The following is a 24,698-nucleotide window of genomic DNA, read 5'->3' on the forward strand; positions in this document are numbered from 1 at the left end:
ATTGACTTTTGTGTAAGACATAAAATTAAACATAAAATAAAAACATCATGAATAGACATAAAAATATTATTTCATTTGTTCGTTTGTCTGTCTTTCTTTCTGTTTGTTTGTATTTTGACCTTTTTTTCTATTAAATGTTGTAGTAAATGTTCAATTTTTCTTTTGGTTTTACAATTTTCATTTCATCTCAGTCTGTCAATTGCACACACGTGTTGTATTACCTTGTAAATGAAGTAGGTTAATTGTTAAGTAACTGTAATTGTAAAAAAATATTTTTTTTTTTTGGCAAACATCGGCTAATATCTCTGGAGTCTTAGATTCACGATTTCAGATTTTCTTCCAAAATTTGGGTTAAAAATATTTCGAAAATTTATAGTAGAAAAATGTTTTGAATTTAATTAATAGAACACAACAACTTATTTTTTTTTGTATATATAAAACTAAAATATTGGAGTCCACAATATAAAGTGTGTGCTGTAGGGCACCTAAATATGATGGTGTATCTTTTGTTTTTATTAACTTATATATCATTTTGAAGGGTGCATATCTATCAATTATTGTCACATAGTTATTGAACATTATACTGTAAAAAATAAAAAAAAACTGACTCGATTTTTAATTTTGGTTATATACAAACCTGTCACCATTTGTCATTTAAAACGGAATGGCTTCAATTTCCATTAGATTTTGTTCTTTCTACCTTCGTTAGATTCCAATTAATTCAGTTAATTCGCAAAAAACAAACATTTATTTTTTTAATTTTGTATTGGCGATGTTTTGTTTAATAAATCAAAAATTAAATAAAGATCAAGAAGAAGAAAACCCAATAATATTAAAAAAAATTTCATTCCATGGAAGGTGGATCCATTACAAAAATTTATGTTTAGTTTAAGTCCCGGGAATTCCCGTGAAAAACTCTACTCGGAAGACAAATTTCACCCAGGTCAGCCAAAAAAGTTTGAAGACCAAGAATTGGTGATATTATTTCATGAAAACTATTGTAAAACTCAACAAGAGCTTGTAAAATCTTTGGGAGCTACTCAATCAGCAAAAACGTTTGCAAGCAGTAGGATGCATTCAAAAGCAGGGAAATTTGGTACCATACGAATCAAAGCTGAGAGGCCTTAAAAGACGATTTTGTATATCTGATATGCAAAGAAAATCCTTTTTGCACCGAATCATTACTTACGATGACAAATGGATCCATTACGATAACCCGAAGCGTAAGAGATCGTATGTGCAGCCCGGCCAACTAGCCGAAATGACACCAAAGCCAAATATCCATGGCGCTAAGGTAATGCTCTGTATTTGGTAATGCTCTGCTGATGTCTGACCAGACAATGCGTTTGAAGCGAACATTGGTCAAAAACGCCCAGAATATGCGGCCGGACATGAAACCTTATTATTCCACAATAACAACTTTCGGTGATTGGGAAGCTTTGTCTCACCCAGACCGTCCAGACCTTACCCCATTCGTCCAGAGCTTGCACCATCCAACTACTATATTTTTCGATCGATGCAGAACGCTTTTTCTCTGGGATACGCTTCACTTTGGAACAGTGTAACCGATATTGGCTTAATTCCTTCTTTGCCTCAAACGGTGAGCAGTTCTTTTGGCTTGAAATTCATATGTTGCAGTTAATGTTATCTTCATCTATATACATATATAAAAATGAAATGGTCCAATGGACATCACGTTAGAACGTCTGGAGCGATTTGGCTGATTTTTTTTATTCGATTCGAAATTTTCGGGATATGGTTTGTAAAGAAAACAAAAATTCAAAAAGTCGGGGTAAAACTCGGAATTTTTTTTTTGGAGTTCAGTCAACTATAATAAAAAGCTCCCTAAATTATGCAGTACAAATTTAGATATTTTATTTGCAAATAAATTAGAACAGACAGGTGTATGTGGGTTGCAGAAACTTGAAGAACTAACATTAGTAAATGCTACCGGGCGAAGCCCGAGCGGTCAACTAGTAGTTAATAAATATATGTTTATGGCAGTCATGTTTAAGATGAATCAATATGATAACCAAATTCCGAGAACAAAAATGGTCGCCACAAACATATATGTATATTCATAACCGAAATCATATATATGATTGCTACAATTATGTGAATTGTAATTTAAACATATTAGGTTGCCGCATAATAGGTTTTAAAAAACTTGTACATATTTTGAAATGGTTATGGTAAACATGTAGAATTATATTTTTTCTCTGCGTGTGGTTTATAACCCCATGGATGTGTTTAGGGCATTGGTAGGCAAAAAGAGGGATTTAATTTGTGTGCTCTTTTGGGTAAAAAATAAAATATCCACAACAACATCAAGAAACTGAATGAATTGTGTGTATTTTTACGCTCTATTACGCTGTTTTGTTCACATTCGGTTTGTTTGACGAAAATCATCGTAACCTGAACAATATGAACGCCTACCATGGGTTTAGGGTCATTTTCGTGCTGGAATCTCCAAAACTAGAATCATACTTTTATCCGTATATAGATTCATAACATTGTTTAAAATGCATATGTATCGAATTCCAGTCGTAGTATCTTTTATCATATGAATCCGCCAAGTTTACTGTCTTATTTGAGTACTGGGGGTCCAGTCTCTATCCCTTGTGCCATCTTTCAAATGTTCTCCCATTGCTGCCTCTTAAATTGTATTTTATTTATCCGAAAAGCGAACAGTATTCCATTTCTATTTCGACCAGTTTAAATGTTCTTTGGCATGTTGGATACCAGGGCTATATCTAGCTATTAAATTATTTTGTCTTGGAGTAGTTTTACGAGGCCTTCCTCCCAAATGTTGACTTTAGAAAATCTATTTCAAGCAACGCATAGACTTCTTACATAACCTTTCTTTATTTAAAGCGAATGTTTATTAAATCTGAATTTAAAAATGGGGATTTTTTAACAGAATTTTACTTAATGGCTCTTGCATTTGTATTCGATTCTGTTTTTATTCTTATTTCTGTATAATTATCAATTAATCCTCCTATACAAATTTATCAGAGTCTGTGTATTGAGTCTGTACATGTGTGTCAGTATTTCAAAGATTGCTCAATTAATTATTTAATTAATATCAAGCTTTGTCTTGGCTTTTTTTTTTGTTTTCCAGCAAACTAGAAACATAAAACAAAAATAAAATTTCTTCTACTCTTAGAACAACCTTGAAAACCTGAGCAAATCTTATAAATAACACATACCTAAAAAAAAAATACATACTTATGAATATGCTTGTTTTACATTCTAGATCCTTTTTTCTTATAAAATTTCCAACGATTGGCAGTTTTCATTTCAAACGCACACACACACACACACACATGCCAAACATTGGTTGTTACTTTCTTTCTAACAGGATTGTTATTTACTTTTCAGCAAAAAAAGACCTTTTGCTATTTGTATAGTTGTAGTGGTTGTTAGTAATAGTCTGTGGGGGATTTATCTCTATAATCTTCTGTGTGTGAGTGAGTGTGTTAGAATGTGGAAATTGCAACAACCTTTTGTGCTTGTTGCTGATGCTGCTGCTCTTCGGGTTTTCGTGTTCGTATGTGTGTGTATGTTTTGTTTATGCTCCTTTTGATCCTTAAGTCTTAAGCTTTTAAGTGCATGCGATTATGTTGTTGACATGCGTACCCTTAAGCGTTTATTGTTATTCTAGTAAAAGTAGTTAGTTGTTGCTGCTGCTAGCTTGTTTGTTTGTTATTTATTTCTCCTGTCCGCCTGTGTATGTCGGTCACCGACCGCTACTCACTTGGTCCCCCGGCTTTAGCATTACTTGTATGTATGTATTTGTTTAGTTCGTATTTGGCTTTAATTTATAATTTAAATTTTTATCCTTTTTAATTTGTGGGTTTTTAATGCATTGTATGTCAATTTAGTTTTCTGTTTTTGGACATAAAAATATTGCATGATTAAAATTAAAATACTATCTGTGTCTTAAGAGTAATGGGAAAGGTCTAGTACTCTAAGTATTTTAAAAATAAATTAGGGTTAGGTTACGACATGTGTCGATCGTAATTAGCAACTACACTCGTAGGTTCCTTAGACCAATTATATAGACCAATTATAGCCTTAAAATGTACACTTGCAAATAAAACGTGAGTAAAATGAATCGACTTCTCACATCCGGACGACTTTGTAAATCTTGTGGTGCCTATGAGAAGCAAACACCAAATTTGAGATAGTCCAGAACTCGAAATATGTCTGCCCAAGATATTGCAATTTCCGCTCCTATAGAGTGGACACTAAAATAACACATGTTGTTAAAATTCTTCCTATTCTTCGTCCAGACAACATCTGAAATATTAACTTCGTGGCTAACCCATATGTTCTAACATGTCCAACAATTTTTAATCACCCCTATCGGCAATACCATGTGAAATTTATGTTCCCATGAAATATCCATTTCCCTCGAAGGGAAAATTGCTATCGTGATATTCCCATGAACTTTTCATTCACAATAGTTGATTTTGTTCTTAACAGCTGTTTATATTCCCTACCGCAGTCAGGGAATATGAATGTCCCATTACACCACATTTTCGTTCAAGAATGATTCGCTTTTTTGTGGACATTCGTCAACAACAAAATTTCCCGGAATTCCTACACTTGGTGGTGTCCCGATATACTAGATGATAGAGTGCTGGACTATTATTTTGAAGGTTGCGGGTACGATGCCACCCAAAGACTCTTAAGTATTTTCTGCAGACAAGCAAAAAATCTTCGCAGTTTTTGTTTATCAAAAAAAATCGACCTGAACCAATTGAAATGATTTCCTTGCGTTAGGTCAGACTCCTTGCAATTGATAACAAGAAAGCCGAAGCCCTTCTTGTTACCACTTCCGACGATCTTGACATGCTTTAACCATTTGACGCCTTTGAACCTAGAAAAGGAATCATCATCATTGCATGCGAATTCTTTAATTAATTCCCACAAGAATTTTTCCTCTAAAAGGAGCAATTGTCTGTCCCTAGTCATTTTACCCTCTTAAGTGCTATTTTGTAATTCATTTGGTAAAGTAAATTCTTCGAAAATGTTTCCTTTTGAATCGATCTATGATATCCACTCTGGTGCTGATGTCAAACTGGTTGTTGATTTCTGCCACTTGTCTACAAACAACTTTGTCTAACTTGAACTTTCCCGATTTCTACTACAACGATTTGCCGGCATTGTAGTAGCTGCCACTGATCTTCGAGTAGAGGAAATCGCAGGAAAAAATTGTTCGAAAAGGTTTTCTTTTGAATCGATATATGATGTCCACTTAGGTGCTGATTTCAAGTTGGTTGATGGTTTCTGCCACTTGTCTACAAACAACTGCGTGTAACTTGAATTTTACCGATTCTATTAGAACGATTTTCCGGCACTGTAGTAGCTTCCACTGATTTTCGAGTTGAGTAAATCTCACGCAGCACCTTGGGTATTTTGCCTATCTTCTTCGCCTTTAAGTTTTGTTCACTCCTTGCCTCAGCTCCTCGCACTTCTGGATGTGTGGGTAAGTTTGCGCGCCAAGCGCTTTACTCTTTCATTCAAGACCTTTAGATCTCTTGTCTAAGTCTTGATATATTGGAGAGGGAGCCCTATCTTTTTGTACTGTTCTTTGTTTTTTTAGCCAGATTCTCCTTTTACATGGTCATGGGGTAAGCGGCTGCATCCTCATCGAACTCAAATAGGTTTAACTCTTTAATACTGGAGATGTTGTCGTCTGAGTCATTGAGCTAGTCTACTCGATCCCTAGTCTGTCATGGTAGCATTACTGAGTACTTCATTCAGTCTCACCGAAATTATTTTTTTTCTTTTGAGGTTATAAAATTATACTTCTGCCTTAGGTAAGAAGAAGGGACGAAGATCGAGATGCTATTCTCTGGACTTACAGAACCGAATAACCCTTTCAGAGACGCATTAGCTGCCCCTAATATAGGGAACAGACACGGCTGAGTTGAGGTCCTGGCTGCAGCAAGGTAATTGAAAAATTTGTCATATGCTTCATTAAACATTACAATAACTACGTTTTATGTTACTGGGTCTTGAGGACACCGTAAAGATTTTGTAGAAAAATTTAAAAAAAAATTCAAAATCATTGAAGAATGTGATTTCTGATACTGGAAACTTTGCTCCAAATATTTTCATAAATAGGTTTTGCAGGTTACAAAAATATGTAATGTGAATCATTCTAAAATAAATGTTTTAAAATTGTTTTCTTAAATTTCATGAAAATTAAAGAATTATGTTCTTCTCCAAACACTTGTCGTTTATCGCCTAAACAATACCTCAATTCCCAGCCAGTCCAATATATCGTCATACAATGTCTGATTTTACCAATTTTGTGTTTTCCATTTATTTTTATTATTGCCACTACTTATTATTTAATTTGTGGTTGTAGTTGCCGTTGTTGTTATAGTGTAATAATAGTTGCTGTTTGATTTTGTTGTGTATTTACCAAAGCTATTGTATGTGTAATTTGATGTAACATCATGGCACTGTGAATGTCAAAGCAAAACGAATGAATGACAACAAACAAACAAACAATAAACCAACCATATTGTTGCTGATAATGATGATCATCATCCAACAGCATTGATTGTGTTTTACCGGCCGGCAGCTAAACAGTTCAAATATACAGCAGCAGCTGGTATCTTGTCTGACAAGTTTTATATATTTTTTTAAGTTAATGTTTACATACACATGTAATTTTACAACGACGTACTTACTTAACTTTTATTTTGAGGTTTATTCTTTATTGTTGATTTTCTTAGTTTTTAGTAACTGATGTTGTTAATTTGTTTGCATGCTTTTTTATTTTTGTATATGTTTTTTGTTGTTGTTAAATATTTATTTATTTTAATTTTTTGTGTGTGTTTTTCTGTTAAATTCGTTTATTTTGCGCATGATCTCATCGAATGACAGCAGAAAACAGAAAAAATAAAAATGTTTAAAAATGAGAGTGAGTGTTTCTTTTAAATAAAAGCGAGAGTTTTCTCTTCTCTTGATCGTATATTTCTTTTTGGATCTCATTTTGTTACTCTTGGTCTCCAAAGTGATTCATTTTAAAATTGTTTTTAAGGGGTGGGGGAATATTTATGTAAATGATCATTATAATAATTACGATCAATTTTAATTCATATCGGGGGAGTACTTTTATGTGTTTAGCAGAGACTTTGATAAACAAAAACAAGTAGTGGTTGAATTGAAGATGAAATAAAATAAAATACTGAATATTTATTAAAAGGATTTGTTTTAAAAATCTGCAATTGCAAAAAATGATATACATATCAGCCATATTGTATCCTATTTTAGACTGTCTGGTTATCTGTAGGAAAACGATAACCAGACAGTGAGAAAAATGGGCCTAATGTCTTTTACAGATTTTTTTTTGAGTCCGCCCAAATAGTCTGTTTTGGATTAGTCCAAAAATCGACCAATATTCGGTTTTCGGAAAAATTCGGAAATTGACAGTTTATAAGAAAATGTATTGATTTAATTCGAATTAGGTCGAATATTGATTTCTTGCAGAAATGTGTCCTAATGATATTTAACGATTTTTTTTGTCTCCGCCCGAATATTCGGTGTTTGAATAGCCAAATAATCGTTCGGCATTCGGTTTTCTGAAAAAAAATTGGCAGCTTACTGAGCTGAAATGTGCTCATTAAACAAAGTATTGATTTGTTTCGAGTTAGGCCAAATATTGAACCTTTTCCCAAATATTAGATTCGGTTTCGGCCTGAACTTATTTGGCCTCTACTTATTGTGATCTCCATTCTTCTAAACAAAAAATTGTTCTCTAAACAAAGACACCCAATCGGTGTTTTTCACACAAAATTTTGGCTGCTTTTTATAAAAGAAATTATCTCACTCTTCATACTTCAATACTTTAATTCCACAATTGTTCAATTAATTTTAAATATGAACTGTCATTGTACTTAACAATGATTTATTTGGCCTTTTTTGTGTTGCTGCATTCAATTTCATCACAATTGCTTTTAAATAATTGTTTTGCATTATTTTTTATTTCTCATTAAAACAAAAGGCAAAAATTGCTTGACTCTAGATGTACATACATATATGAATGATTTGTTGTCAATGTTCTGTTTTCAAAACGCACTTAAAACCGGCTTTGAATGTAATTTCAGTTTAGCTTTTCCATAAAAAATCTTTGTTCAATTTAAAACAAAGTGTGTCATTTGAACTTTTCAGAATTTGGCAAAAATGTTAAACAAAAAATATTTTTTTAATAAAACCAAAGCATTATTTGAATATAAATGGAGTTTAATTGGGAATTTGAAGATTTATTTTATGGTATGTATACTTACCTATCTATCTTTGTGCAGGTTTTTTCTTTTTTGGATGGTCAGAAATGGGGTTTGGCAGGTGTTTAATTTTACTCAAATTGGCAATTTTATCCAAACTGTGAAAATAGAGGCCAACAAAGCTAGCTTAATGGTAAATTTTTCATTTAAAGTCATATATGTCTTTCTAATTCATAACTTTTGAACCAAATGAGATAATCAAAAAAGATTAGCATATGATAGATAATTGATCATCCTATGAAATGAGTGTTTGAAAATGGTTCTACGCCTTTCAGGTGCCTACTTATTTATGGCTTAGCAAAGTTGAAATTTGTGGAAAAATCAATTTTATGGGAAGTAAAATAAAATATTTTTTAAATTTTTTTAATTTTTTATGTTTTTTTAAAGGCTTTTATGATTTAAAATTATTCCAGAAAAGATTAAAAAAATTTAAAAAAAAAAAAAAAAAATTTGGTTGGTTTTTCACGGTCATATGTCATTTTTGAAACCATGTCTTTTTTTAAAAATTTTACCTCTAGCAACTGGAAATTTTTGCATTAGGTAAAGGAATAATCAAAGAACTTATTTTGAAAATATGGCAAATATAGAAATTGATAGTTTTTTTTTATTTTCCATCAAAGTTGAGAAATATTGAAAAAATTAATAGTTGGTAAATATCGATTTATCTGTACAAATACAAAGCAAACAGTACAAGTTTTGTTTATTCTTTTCTTAATAAATATATCTATCAAAAGAATCAAAAATAATGATCAGTTATATAGTTTTCGATATATTGTATCTGAAAGCGGACCAAATTACCTAAAAATTGTCTGTTTTTTTGAAAACTTCTGAACCAAAAATCTGATTGTAATAAGAGTAGCATTTTTGAAATCGTTGGACAATTTACTCTAAAAGAAGTATGTATATTCAATTTTTTTTTAGAGGCACATGAAATTTAGATTTTTGCAACCTCACTTGTTTTACGGGCGCCACTTTGCGTCGTGTTCTTGTACCTAAATTGTTGTTTGTTTTCAGTAGTTAAGTGGATGAACATTTTAATTTACATCATAAAAAAAACTAAATGTTTGTTTAGATTTTCATTTTGTGTCACGTTCGCTATCGTAACTACCATTCAAAGCCACATTATTGTTCATTAGTTAAAAAGGATTGATTTAAAAAAGCATATCCAAATGCAGTTCTATTTTTTGTCGCGTTCTGCATTCCATGTTTATTGCTAATATATTGGAAACAACACTAATGGCGTTTTCTTTTCTGGCATAAATGATGCCTTTATTCTGCCTTTTACCCTTTTCTGTGTTCTTTTCTAAAAAAATGTAGTTTGGTAAGGGTATAACGTGTTCTTTTCAAATAATGTTGCCCTAAAACCCCGAAGATATGCAACACGTTTCACCCTCAATTTTATCAAAGGGTTAGAAATGCAGCACTTTTTAAACAGCAAAATGTATAGTTTTACAACATTTAGAAGGTACATAAAAGAAAATTGCATAAATGGTAATGGTTTTTGTTCTATTGTGATCGTTAAAAATGTAAAACATTATGAGGGTATGGGTAATCTTTAATAAATGGTACAAAATATGTTGGCAACATTTTTTGTCAGAAAAGAAAACGCCATAAAATACTATTGAAAATGAGAAACAACAAAATTTACATAAGCCATTACTTTAAATACTCGCTATAGTTAGATTTTATTGACTTATGGATTTTATTGATTTAAGGATTTTATTGATTTAGGAGAAAATTTAAAAAAGTGAATTTCCTGTGCTCATTAAGCATTATGTTTTGCAGAAAATAACCATCATCAAACCAAGGCTAAACTTCATATGTACTATGGGAACTCTGCACCATCAATTTCAATGGTAAAAAAGTGGTTTACGGAATTTCGATGTGGCCATGAAAGCACGGAAGATGCCGAACGTTCTGGACGCTTATTTGAGGTCTATACACCCGAAACAATTGAACAAATTCACGATATGGTATTTGCCGATCGAAGATTGTGGAAGCCATAGACATCTCACATGGTTCCGTGGTTTGAATTTTGAATGATCACTTGGGTTTGAGAAAGCTTTCTGCAATATGGGTGTCACGTTGCGACAACTTAGCAGGAGTGTTCAACCGCAATATAGACACATTTTTACACCGATTCACAACCGTATACGAAACGTAGATCCAAACAGCAGTAAAAACAGTGGATTCCTCGGGGTGAATCGGCTCCAAAAACGCCAAGGTGTGTTTGTCAGCCGATAAAGTCATAGTGACCGCTTTTTTGAATGCTCAATCAACTTATTCGATCGACTTAATGAGGACTTGAAAAAAACGACCGCATTTGGCCAAAGAAAAAAGTAATTTTTCACCAGGACAATGCACAAGGGTGCACACATGGCAAAAACTCCATTGGAGGTGCTTTTTCTTAATTGGTTAGCGCATTTGATTATTAAGCATGATGTGGTATTTGCGGCCTGAGTTCGATTTCCAGCCGCTGCCAATCAACAACATCAGTTTATGATAATTATTAGTTTACTAATAACTAATATTAATCACAGCCTCCTTTGGCGGTACAGCATTGAAATGCCGTCGAAGTAAAATAAATAAATAGTGGCTATTGCTTTGAAGAATGTTCCTACTCACCACCAGAGGCGCTGCAATCGGTACTAATAACAAACATAACGCGCCATTAAAGAGCTGAAAAATTAAAAAACTTTTTTGGGATGTATTTTGTATATATTTTATTAACTAATATTGTTAATGTTCATTTAATATTCATTTAGTAAAAGATAATTTTATTAAAAATTAATTTAAAATGATAAATCATATAAAAACTCAAAACGCAACAGACAAAACAAAAGCACCCTCTTATAAGATATTTAAAAATTTGACTCGCTACTGCATATTTGCAATGTGAATTATCGGGAATCACAATGAATGGACTTAAAAATTCCAAAAGATAAAAATATAGGAAGACGTAGTGTGCAAAATTTATGTTTTATACAGTTTATTGTGAAAAAAACTATGACAAGGAACAAGTACTCCAGTAAATTTAAAATTAAAGTTATTGAAGACTGGAAGACGGGCTTATCACTACATGAATTGACTAAAAAATATTCAATTAACAGATCAGTTATTTCCAGGCTCGTTTCAAAATTTTTTAAGACTGGTCGAAAATCTCCGGTGCATTCTGTAGGTAGTTCGCGAAAAAAAACACGATATTATGATTCCTTGATCAAAACAGCAATACAAAAAGATCCTAAAGCATCAGCTATTCAAGTACGAACAAGTTTAAGATTATGCGTTAGCGAAAGAACAATCCGTAGAAGAGTAGTAGAAGCCCGATTATACAGCTGACGACCAGCAAAAAAAAACATTTCTATCAGCTAAGAACAAGAAAGCTAGACTGAAATTTGCCAAAGCCCACATCGACTGGAGTGTCCAAAAATTAAAGACAGTATTGTTCCCTGACGTACAACTTAAAAAGTTCCGCTGGAATAAGGCGTGTACGCAGACCAAAAGGAGGAAGACGGAATCCTAAGTATTGCAAAGGAACAATTAAACATGGAGGAGGCAATGTAATGGTCTGGGGTTGCTTTTCTGGTCAAGGATTTGGGCCAAATCATAAAATTTATGAGATTATGGATCGGTTCATGTACCGTGATGTATTGAAAGATGTAATGTTGCCTTATGCCAGTGAAGAGATGCCACTTATAGGGAGCTTCCAACAGGATAACGATCCTAAGCACACCTCCAAAGTTTGTAAGACTTGGCTTCAGAGCAATAAGATTCAAGTTCTTCATTGGCCTGGTCAATCTCCCGATCTTAATGCTATTGAGAACTTGAGGCACATTATTAATTTGAAAATAAATCGTGAAAATTGCTGAAATAAGGATCGGAAATTTTCACGATTTATTTCATGCCGTTAAAATAGCCTGGGAAGGAATATCGAAAAACGCCATAAAAACATATTATCTTCTATGCCAAGAGATGTTCTTGTGCCATTCAAAACAAAGGATTTGCAACAAAAAATTAACTAAAATTTTTTTTATAGTATATCCTTGAAGGGGTGCTTTAGTTTTGTCCGTTTCATTTTTTACCTTAAAATATTTTTTGATTTTAAGTTACCTCTTATAGAAAGGTTAACTTTGAAAGTATTTGTTTATCAATAATAAACATATTAACAAATGAAAATAATACATAATAGATATTTAAAACTTTGATTTTATACAAAAAAATACCATATGAAAAAAATTCATTGAGGGGGTGCTTTAGTTATGGCCAATACTGTAGGCATTAATTGCCTGAGTGTTACTTCTCTTTTGAAAGAAAAAAAATCCATTAGGCTTCGAATTGCTCCCTCGTCCGCTCTATTCTCCGGATTTAGCCCAGAGTGACTATTTATTGTTTCAAAACTTGAAGGAATGGCTGGGCGGAAATCTTTCTCTTTCACTCCAATGATTTTTTGGAAGGGCTAACCAAATTGGCGAAACGTTGGACAAAGTTTTTAGAGCTCAAAGGAGACAATGTTGATAAATAAAATGATTTTTTTTATAGTCAGGGACTCGCAAATGATTGCTTTACTGGGAATACTGCTACTACTTGTTTTTACTTCATAGCTTATGATTGACGCAGTTTGAACGTGTGTTTAGAATATAAATAATCCTAAGTTCAAGTAAAAATAAAAAAAGTATTTCTCTTTACATACATAAATTCGCATACAATAACTCCATTTCTATAAGCAGGCAAACAATATTCTCAAGTTCATTAACCGTTTCATATGTTTTGTATTTAAATTCATAAATGAAACACAAAAAAAAAGAAAAAAAAAACAATAGAAAGAAAAACTAAGTTCAATTACCCAGTATGCAACACAGTTGCCATTGCCACACCTCTGCTGAGAGAGCAGAACATTGCATGTGCAAACAGTCTATTTTTTTTTTGTTTTGGTGTAATTGTAAAGGGTGTTTTTCGTAGAGGTGGAGGGAGAACTTTAAATTGAAATAAGTCAGTTATTAATATCCCTCCAATTGGCTTTTTTTGTTGGATATTTTGATGGCATTAATGTTTAAATATGATTTCAGGCATGTTGCCTGAAATTCGAAATAAATCAGGGTGTATTTTGGCAATAATGGACTTGGACCTGGTACTTTAAATATCCCCAGAGAAAATAATCTAATGGGATATGAAATTATTCGCTCGCCAAATATTTTCCTCTGTAAATTGATTGTATCGCGCGGTATGGCACCACATGTCTGCAATACTAATGCCTTCCAATTGAGCCATCAACAAGTTAAAAAACATGTCTCCATATCGCTCACCGTTGACTGTAACATTCTGATCATCGTTATTTGGATCATCTATACCACTATGCTGTATACCATCAATTGTTGTTCTCTTCGGCGTCTTTCGGGATGCGTACTATCGTTAAGAGTAAACATATTGCGAAAACGATCCATAGTTTCTCATATTTATCGCTCTGATGGACGATTATGAGCACCAAGAAATGCACTTAATGCCAGATGAGTTTGTCGAATTGAATCATGATTTTCAAAATAAGTTTGAACCATTTGCAAACATTGCTCTGGTGTGAGTCTAACTATTCATGATAAATTTGCAAACCATACAACCCAGAACTGTCAAATCAGCTTTCACAGAAAACAGAACTGACTGTTTCAAATTCTCCTCTTCTAAAAAAACACCTTTTAGTTAGTGTAGTGTTTTTTTTTGCCATACACATGTTGTAGTTATATGTAGTTATTTTCTAATACTATTTTAGTTGATGTTGGTGGCTCCACTTATATTTCTGAATACAATACAGTTTTGATTGTTAAAATCGTTTAGTGATGTGTAAAATATGTGTGGGTTGAGATAGCAGGAGAAAATTGTTTTTTTTTTTATTTTCAAAATGTAGTCAGGTAGAAAAATAAACCGAGTTAGGGTGTCTAATATAAACAATTTTGAAACTCTAGCAACTGTTTTTAACTGTCATTCATTACAAAGATTTTAAAGTTTCTGATTCCTACATTGTTATAATTTTAGAGTGACTTTGTATGGAAGCCACTTTTTACGAGCCATAAGCACATTCTTGGTCATTGCCACCATTAACTAGCTAGCAGCCATCAAAACCCACAGCAGCAACAATAATATTTCTTTATTTCAACAGCATGTGTTGCTCATATTTTTTTTATAATTTTTGGTTTTTTTTTTTGGGAGGTAAATAGTATTGCACAAAATTTTGAAACTGGCGCACTTTGCAGCTTCATGAATAATTCACAGAAAAGTTGATGTTCAAATATCTCATTGACATGAAGACAACATTTATTATATGGCACAGTGCATTAATGTTGCCCCTCTCTACTTCTGCATTTTTGCACCAGGCCCCTTTATATATACATAACGCTAATGTATCTGAAATTGTATCTAGTTTGTGATTCTTTAACTTGTTTTCCTTTCTCTCTATCTGCTTTATTTATTCACTATTTTCATTGGTTTGTTTGTTTTTTTTTTTTTGGCAATTTATCACTACTCAAAAATCATGAATCGTAAAATTCATCTTCATCATTTGCCATCAACAAATAAAAACCAATGCAACCGCAATAAAAACGCAGCAGCAGCAGCAACCAAACATATTTTTAGAGTCGCCATCATCATCAGCAGCAGCATCGTCAACATTATCAACCATTTTAGCACACATCTCTAATGGTTTTTCGTAAATGCTAGACAAAAGGAGGTGTACAACGTAGTATTATTTGTATAATTTGTGTAATGCGAGCACACAATTAACCCATCCAACATACACATGAGATATTAAATTACCAAAATTCTTTAATTAAAATTTGAATACTTCTTTTATGGAATGATAACTATAACTATTATACATCATTTTGTTTACTATTTGAATTTGAATATGTTCTAAATAACTCAACAAATAGCACTTAAACAAATACATATTTAGTAGTACCCTGCTTAAAGTAAGTTTTCTTTCAACTGTGTTTGAATAAATTGCATACACTTTACAATTGCATTTTGTAAAAATCCCTAACTAATTTTTTTTATCTTAAAATCTCTTGCGAAAAATTAGTTTACATTAAACTAAATTCCATTAACACATCACCCTGCTTTTTACCGCACACTCCCAAGTCATTTTTAAGTGCCTAGCTAGAGTTCAAATAAACTTTGCCAAGAAACGAAAGAAAAAAATTAAAGATTTTCCCAAGGTCCCCCCTATGCAACTAGCGATGAACCATAAAACAGTTGGACTTTATTGAATCTTATATACCCTGCAGAGACAAGTTAATATACAAAATAATTTGAAAATAATTGTTTCTAAAATATGATAGATAAGTTTTTTAAATAGGTGACATTATCGGGCAATTATAAGTGTTCGAATGATGACATTTCTATATTATATTGTGGCAATACAACTTTCTTACATTTTTTTTATTTCACAGGGCAATAAAATCGAAAAAAATTTTGGATTCTTTTTAAACCACTACACAATTTTGATGTATTGCGGTTCCAGTAATACAAATATGGTCCAAATTGTATATTCTATGCAGAGTTTTTTTCTAAAAAAAAAAAATTTAAGTAAAATTTTGATTTTTTTTTTAGACGTTTCCCCACATAATTAATGATTACTCAAAAACGGTTAGTCCATTATTATTAAGATAAACTCGAAAAAAAAAAAATTTACATATGCTTTAATCCGTTTATATATTGCGTTTTAATCGGTTCAGTAGTTTCGGAGTTATAATAACAAACTTAAGCAAAACATAAATTTGTTTGTTTAAAAAAAATCATGAAAAATAGAAAACGGCAGAAATTGTTCAGGTTTATTACTTTATCGCAAAGCCACATATAATAGCAACAAAATGAGATATTGATCAAAAAAATCGATTGATTCCTTTCGAATTTTTATGCACAATTAAGTGAATTCGCTAATTTTTACAAAATTTTTTAACATAAAATTAAATAATGTTAATGTTCTTCTTTTAAATGATTCAATTTTGAAAACATTTTCCCCATGCTATGTACAAATTTTCACATATATATTGCGTGAAGTTTTCAGAAGTTTCGAAGTGAAAATAGCAAATTAGTTTGGTTTAAAAAAATCATGAAAAATCGAAAACGGCAACTATTGTTCAGATTTATTGCTTTATCGCAAAGAAATAAAATGAGATATCGATCATAAAAATCGAAGGATTCTTTTCAAATTTATACACAATTTTGTGAAAAAGCTTTCTTTTTAACAGGTTTTTATGTAGAAGTTTTTTTTGTTTTTTTTTTCTTTGAAAAATTTTGTGAAAGATTTGAAAAATACTTTTTATTGATATTTAAAAGCTTTGAAAAATATAAATATTTTTTTTAGAGAATTTTAGGTAAAATAACCTTTTAGTGCAAAAGCTTTCTTTAACAGGTTTTTATAAAAATCTTATTTTGTGAAAAAGCTTTTTGTGTTTTTTTCCTTGTAAAAGCTTCGTGCAACATTGTTTGCTATACGTTTATGAGAATTAACCTTCTAGTGAAAAACATATTTTTTAAAGAGTTTTTTTTAACTTATTTGTGGGAAAAAAGCTTTGAGAAATCCTTTATTTTATACAGTTAATAGCTTTGAAAAATACAAATATTTTTTTCTAGAATGTTAGGTGAAAGAACCTTTTTGTGAAAATGCTTTTTTGGAAACAGGTTTTTATAATGAAGCTTATTTTGTGTAAAAGCTTTTTATGTTTTTTTTTCTTTGAAAAGCTTCGTGAAAGATTTGAAAAATAATTTTTATTGCTATTTAAAAGCTTTTTTTATTTATTTTTTTTCGAGAATTTTAGGTAAAATAACCTTTTAGTGCAAAAGCTTTCTTTAACAGGTTTTTATAAAAAGCTTATTTTGTGAACAAGCTTTTTGTGTTTCTTTCTTGTAAAAGCTTCATGAAACATATTAGCGGAGTTCAGTATTAAGTGCGAATGGTATTGCATCATTGCAAATGCAAAATTGTAAATGTTTTTGTGTGTATTTTGTTATTGGATTATGGTAAAATTTTGCATTTGCAATGATGCTAGACCATTCGCACTTAACAGTGAATACCGCTATTGTTTATGATAAGTTTATGTGAATTAACCCTCTAGTGAAAAAGCTTTTTTTTGAAAGATCTTTTTTTCCTTAGATTTGAAAAATACTTTTTTTTTGGTATTAGAGCTTTCGAAAATATTTTTTTTCGAGAATTTTAGATAAAATTGCCTTTTTGTAAAAAAGCTTTTTTTTAAAAAAGTTATTTATAAAGAGAAATAAGCTTATTTTGTAAAAGAACTTTTTTGTGTTTCTTTCTTGTAAAAGCTTCTTGAATTAACTTTCAAGTGAAAAGCTTATTTTTTGAAAGAGCTTTTTTCGTAAAAAAAACTTATTTGTGAGAAAAAAATCTTTGAAAAAGCGTGGAAAAATACTTTCATATATAAAAATCGTTTCTGTTTTACTATGAAGATATTCGACGAATTCTTATCTTTATGGCATTTAATTCGAATCCTATTCGCTTATATTGTTCGAATTGTTTAATATATGGAGAACTCATCAAATCGTTTGCTCCTTGCAATATTTATCGAATCGTTATCTATTATGCAAATATTCATATTTAATAATTTTCTGATTATAATACTTTCATATTATAACCCACCGTTAGTCGGAATAATTTTCAATTGAGACTAGTCGCAATGTATCAAATTGATATGAATAAAGAAATAGGTTTATAAAACAAATTTTGTTTAGAAATTCTGTTTTATAAACCTTTTATAAATTGTTTACGCATATGGGGAAAAGTATTTAAAACAGTAGTAAAAATAAAATAGCAGTAAAAATATATTTTTATCAAAAAATAGCTTAAAATTTAGGGAATTTAAAAAAATTTATATTAAAAATTTGTTTGCTTGTATCAACCAGATCAATTGCGACTAACGGAGGGTTAAAATATTATAATATTTCATTAGGTTACTCCTCGATTCAATTTATCATTGGGAAACTCGTCGAATAGTTTTCTATTAGGAATACTTTTCTTTAGTTTTCTAATTACAATTATCGTCAATCGTCTGAATTAAATGTTAAAAACCAATAATCTGTCAGTTTATTTTTTTTTGCATCAGATGATGTAAAGATGAAGGCCCTGAACTCATCATAGTTGTCCAACTTCAGATGATGTAAAGCCGCCTTTGGGAAAATGTATACACAGAGAATACAGATTCGTGATAGCAACCGAATTTGTTGCCAATCGAATGATTCGGTTGCATATATAGAATTTTTCAGTTCTAACAACAGAAAGTCAGTTGGTAAGGAAGAATTTCAGTTGAGGCAACCAAACTTTAGTTACCCCTTACAAAATATTGTAGTCACAACTATAAAATTCGGTCACAAAGATGGAATCATTCGATTGGCAACAAATTCGGTTGCTATCACGAATCTGTTTTCTCTGTGTAGATGTAGGTTTAAAGACGCTCAATATCCTACATAAAAAATTTAGTGAAAGTTCTAAACAAGATCGCTAATTATTTCTTGGTGTTACCAACGTCTTGCTAAACTTATAGCACCTATAATATGAAGGGCATTAAATCGTAAATGAAGAAATAAATTACAGCAACATGGTACATTGTTTTTAAAGTATCGCGTGTCATATTTACGTTTGATGCGTCATGCAACACCATAAATAGTTGAGTTGCCACAAGTTGAGTTGTTTATATAACCATTTACAGCCACAAATACTACTGTATGTATGTACAATACAATACATCTATCTATCTGTATGTATGTTTGTTTGTATGAATTTCTTTCGTCACCCATAAATAAAATTGTAAAACCATGTGGTTGTGTTGCTTTCTTGCAACAAATATTTATGTATGTATTTCTTTCTTCTTCCTCTTGGTATATAAGAGTATTTTGTCGTTGTTGTAGTTGCTGTGTTGATTTCTGCTCTATTAAATAGTGACAACAAAATTTTATTGTTGTTTCCATCGGAGATGCTGCTATTTTGGTTGCTGACATTGTTGCTGCTGTTGCCGTTTTGAATCAACTTCCTTTTGTGGTGTCATCGTCTGTGTCATTATTGTCAGAAAGCGAAAGAGAGGAGACTGAGCTTTTCTTGTAGCAGTACTTACTTGCGTACTCCTTCTGCTTTTATTTTTGGATGTTTGTGTAGTTTACCCTCGTTTCTGGGGCATGATACGAGTCTTATGGCTGTTGTTTGTGTTTATTTGTGTAACCACATCAACGTTGTGTTGTCAGCATAAATATAAATGATGGTAAGAACAGCCAAAGCAACTGCAACATCAACAGCAACCAGCAACAGTAAGAAGGTTGTAGAGCAGTCATGGCCCGAGTCAATTTCCTCTCGTTTTCATTTATTTGTCTTATCGTTTGTCTGTTGCTCCGTCCGTCCGTCCGTCCGTCCGTCTGTCTATCTGTTTGTTTGTTGTGTCTGTTCTGTGGCAGGTATTATGGTTGCCGTTGCAAGTGTGTGTTTTATATAATGCATTTTTGCTTTTTGTTGTTATTGTTATGTCTGTTGTCAGTTCTTGTTTTCTTTAAAGATTGGTGTTGTTGCTGTTATTATTGTCGGTATCCATCGTCATCTTGTGTTGCTTGTACAAAACGCGCGTTCATTTTCATTTCTCTTTCTTTTTTTTCGTTTTGATTCTTCATAATTTATTGTTTGTTTGTGCTGTGGTTGTTGTTGTTGCTGCTGGTTGTGTGGCATGTATGTGTGTGCGCCATTTTGGATGTCAGTTGCAATATTCGGTGCATATTTTTTGTGTTTAAGGAGTGTAATCGCATCGTGGTATTTCAATGCCATTGTTGCATACTTCCTTTACGTACCTCATCAGCATCGTGGCAACTTGTTGTTAATGGTATTTTTTAGTCGGTCGTAGTATTTGTGAATTTTAATTTTCTCTCATTTCTCGTTTGTTTAGAAAATTATATATGAGTGTGTGTGTGTGGGTGTTTGAGCTTTTCGTCCTTGCAGCTTGACTGCTTATACAGATGTGTATTGTACAATTGTTAGAGGATTGGTTTCATAGTAACTACCATACTTAGTTGCACTTAACTATTATTGTTGCTACTGTTGTTGATGTTGTTGCCAAACAAAGTTCACGATTTTCCTTTTCATTGTAGATGGTTGGTTGGTATATTTGAATAATGATGATGGGGTTTGTTGTATTATTTTTGCCTTTTAGAATTTATGGTATTTTTGTTTGTAATGCTTTAGCGCTGATGAAGAATTAAGAAACGTGATTTGTTGCAACTGAGATACAGAAAAATATTTTTAAGTCTTTCTTTATTGGAGAGTCATATTGACCCCAGTAACTGAATTGTGATGAGTTCGGTATTAAAACTGTTTTCGCATTAATTACTAATAAATAAATTTTAGTTTTTTTTAGTTTTCGGGACGCAACGAAATATTTCGATAAAACAAATGAAGTGAACATGTCCATACAAAATTTAAAGTTCCCCAGGATTTGTAATTCGATTCGAAAGAAAACATTTTCGAAATTCATTGTATAAACAATACAAATTCGAACGATTTCTTTTTCGAATCGAATTACACCATAACCCCCTTGATTTTTATGTAGGTTCAAAGTTAATACGTTTTAATAAATGCTCATTTTGTAATGAGTGGTGGTTACCCAGCACATTATTTTATTTACTAAAATAAGTACTTATTTTTATACAGGTTGGAAATGAACTTTTGCATTTAGCACAGCTATCTAGTGTGTTTGACTGGAAAACGGGAGGTTAGTGGTTCGCCACCTGTCAAAGCCATTAATTTTTTTGTTCATATCATATTCATTTATATGTTGTTGTTAAAACTATTGTTAACTTACAATAAAAAACTCGTACATGGAGCAGTGAGTTAGCAGCTTGAATATCAAACACAAGCAAATAATGTGACTTCGATTCCCACAAAAGGAAATATTTTTTGTGTTTTTTTTAGCTACATATTCTTGTTGTGAATTTACTACATATATATTTACTGATTGTAAGTACATTTGTAAGCTTGACCCATGAATTTTTTAAAAATCTCGAACAAATGTAAGTAGTGTTTCAGTCAAATAATACGCAGTTATGCCTTAACTCCAATATTACTTGCTGGCTTACTAAGTAAGTAAAGTTTTTGCTGGGTTGTTGTCAAACTAAACAATACTTGCAAAATCATTGGGGGCTACTCAAGCAACAATATCAAAACATTTGCGAGCAGCAGGATTCATCCAATAGCAGGGAAATTTGGTACCATACTAAATGAAGCCGAGAGACGACCTTGAAAGACGATTTTGCATGTCCGAAATGCTGTTGGAACGCTATAAAAGAAAATAATTCGTGTACCGATTCATTACGTGCTATGAAAAATGGATACATTACGATAATCCGAAGCGTAAGAGATCGTATTTAAAGCCCGACATAGCAGCCGAATCGACATCAAAGCCAAATATCCATCGCGCTAAGGGTACTATCTATTATGAGCTGATGAAATATGTCCAGACCATCACATGGAACCTGTACCTAACAATAAACGCCAAGAATATGAGGTCACACATGAAACCATAATATTCCATCATGACAACGCTCGGCCACATGTTGCAATACCCGTTAAAAGGTATTTAGAATAAGTGATTGGGAAGTTTTGCCTCGCCCAACTTATAGTCCAGACCTTGCCCCCTCCGAATACTATTTGTTTCCATCGATGCAGAACTCTCTGGGATACGCTTTTAATTCGATATTGCTTTTAATTCGATATCTTTTGGCTCGGAATCCATATGTTCTTTTGGCTCGGAATCCATATGTTGCCAGGAAAATAGGGAAAAGTCACAGCTAACAATGGCCAATACTTTGATTAAATTTATATTGTACAAAAGTTAAAAAATAAAAGCTAAAAGTTGGAAAAATCCCGCACTATTATCTTTACGTTATGGTCTGTTATTAAAATAAGAATTTACATAATTTAGGCATATGTATTTTAAAATATCCTTGTTTAAAGGATTATTAAATTGATTATACTTTTTCAATCGGAAAAAGTATTTAGCTGATACATTAAAAGGATTTAAGTCACTACGATTTATAAAATACTAACGGATATATGCATAAAAAACCTTATTGTAGTTTTAAAACACAATTTAGTTAACGAACACTTTAGCTTTAAAAATCATTTATAAAAGTATTGTATTCATAAACGTTTTTTAAAGGCACAATAACTAATGTACTGATTTTTTTCTAAGCTGCCAATGCTTCTCATTTATTTCCCCTTTTTTGTTGTTAGTGTTGCTTTCAATTAGGATAAAATATTCGTTAATTTTCTTTTTTTCATTGATTGTTTTTAGTAAAAATACATTTTTGAAGATAACAACTAATTTTTAGATAAAAAATGTATATCTGATTCTAGTAAATTTATATTAAGCTAAAATGTATTAATGTACAAAAATTTTTATATATTTAATTTCAATTATTATTAAAAGTATTCGAATGACGAATATTCTGTGATAAAATAAACATCACTGATTTATAATTTGTTTTATTAATTTATTTTTATTAACATTTTGTTAAATTTTAACAAAATTTAATGAATTTCTATGTGGAAACACATAGTTTTAATTCGGGAGTTGGTATATTAGAACGTGTGGACCTTCTTCCACAATGTTTACACATTTTATTATCATATGGCGTTGCAGGTTAAAAGTAAATGACAAAAATGCCAAACAAACTAACTTGTGAACCTTATGTTGTTCACTTCCGGAGAAATATTAAACGAAAGCATATACTATTAAAATGGAACTTATTCGCCACCGGAGTGGAAATTGTGTTTAGCAATTGCAATAGTATCGTCTATTATTCCAAATTTATCTTTAAAATCATCTTTTTTTAACATAAAAAGTAAAAATAATTCCTTGAAGTAGATTTATAGTAGGGTCGAACCTACTTTAAAATTTGTGCATTTAAAAATTGTTTATCAAAGGTATTTTAAGCTATCAATCGTTTATGAATACAACTTTATGAAAATCTTTAGAAAATGAAAGATATTTCTTTGAAATATCCTTTTGCTCAGGGACAATATTTTGGATCAATATTTTGTATCCAAAAGAAAAGGATTTTAAGAAACATATATATTAATAACCCTATGAATTACTATGAGACCAACATCATAAAAATTGGAAAATTTTAACTTTGAGCCTCCATAAAAGACAAGCCAAAGTGAATTAATAATTTTTAAGCAACTTATTTTCCTTATTTTTTTATAAACACTTTAATATTATCCTAATTTTCATTAATAGATTTTTCTTATATGTTTCTTTTAGGTAGCGACCATGATGTCGTGTCCCTTGTCTATCCAATTGCCCATATTACAATCACTACACAGCGAGCAAGCGTTTTCGCCTATTCATATTGGAGTTAAGGTAAGTTGTCCGTCCACCTTCTTTTCCTCAGTCTTTATTGAAGGCCTTTGGTTGTTATAATAATTTTCTTATGCCATAAACTTCTTAGCCACCTCTATAGTTGTTAATTATGCTTAGATTTGTTTTAATACTGCTGCTTCTGTATTTAACCATTGCTACTACAAAACGGTGTGTGTGGCTCTGCCCAGCAGGTGGTTATTGTTTTAAAACATTTTCCGGTAATTTAATATTGGAAAAAAAGGATGATGTTTTTTATTTCTATCTACTAAACTTTAACCATTTCTTATTAAATTTTCTTAGCAGTTTTTTCCTACTCTCATAAATCATGCAACCAAAATAGCTGGCACACAAAAAGGTTATCAAACTAGGGATTACAGAAAATTTATGAATTTTCAGTATATTTTAGCCAGCATTATGTTTAATGTGAAACCTTTCGCTGCAAAAATAGTCCAAAAGATTTAAAAGGTTAATTAGAAATCCCTAAAACATGTTTGTTAGCTAACTTTGATTAATATTCATGTTGGGGAGAAGATTAACTAAATGAAATTTTTAAATATTAAAATATTTGTTATTAAAATCTTTATAGTTGGAAAGAAATTTAATTTCTGTTTGAATACTTTATACTTAAATGATAATTAGGAAAGAATTTTGTTAATAAATGGTAAATTTAATTTAATCCCGGTTTAAACGGACTATTTTTTTATCATATTTTTTATTTTCTGATATATTTATTTAGCTTGACTTTCTGGGGCATTTCTTGAACATAATAATTTACAGTTTAGTTAAACTCTGATAAATTGATAACATATTCTAATTTGAGTTTATTCATAAAGTTAGCCTCTTTAAAATGTAGCTAATCTCCGCTAAACTAAGTTTAGTTAAACTATGTGAAATTGAAAATTGGTTCTAAATAGGTTTTATTTATTCCTTTTGTATTATATAAGCTAACGTTGCCTTTTTATATCGATTCTTAAACATATTTGACTTTAAT

General features: G+C 31.3%; 1 protein-coding gene across 6 annotated transcripts in view; it reads left to right on the plus strand.

Moving 5' to 3' along the window:
• heph (polypyrimidine tract-binding protein 1 heph) overlaps positions 1-24,698 on the plus strand; it is a 381,579-nt gene that overhangs the window by 102,366 nt on the left and 254,515 nt on the right. For all 6 annotated transcript variants that reach the window (XM_065516406.1, XM_065516408.1, XM_065516405.1 and 3 more), the window contains one exon: positions 23,609-23,707. In XM_065516406.1, the coding sequence (XP_065372478.1) occupies positions 23,609-23,707 (99 nt within the window). The remainder of the gene's footprint in view (positions 1-23,608; positions 23,708-24,698) is intronic.

Source organism: Calliphora vicina, chromosome 1 (genome assembly GCF_958450345.1).
Source record: "Calliphora vicina chromosome 1, idCalVici1.1, whole genome shotgun sequence".
Classification (NCBI taxonomy): Eukaryota; Metazoa; Arthropoda; class Insecta; order Diptera; family Calliphoridae; genus Calliphora; species Calliphora vicina.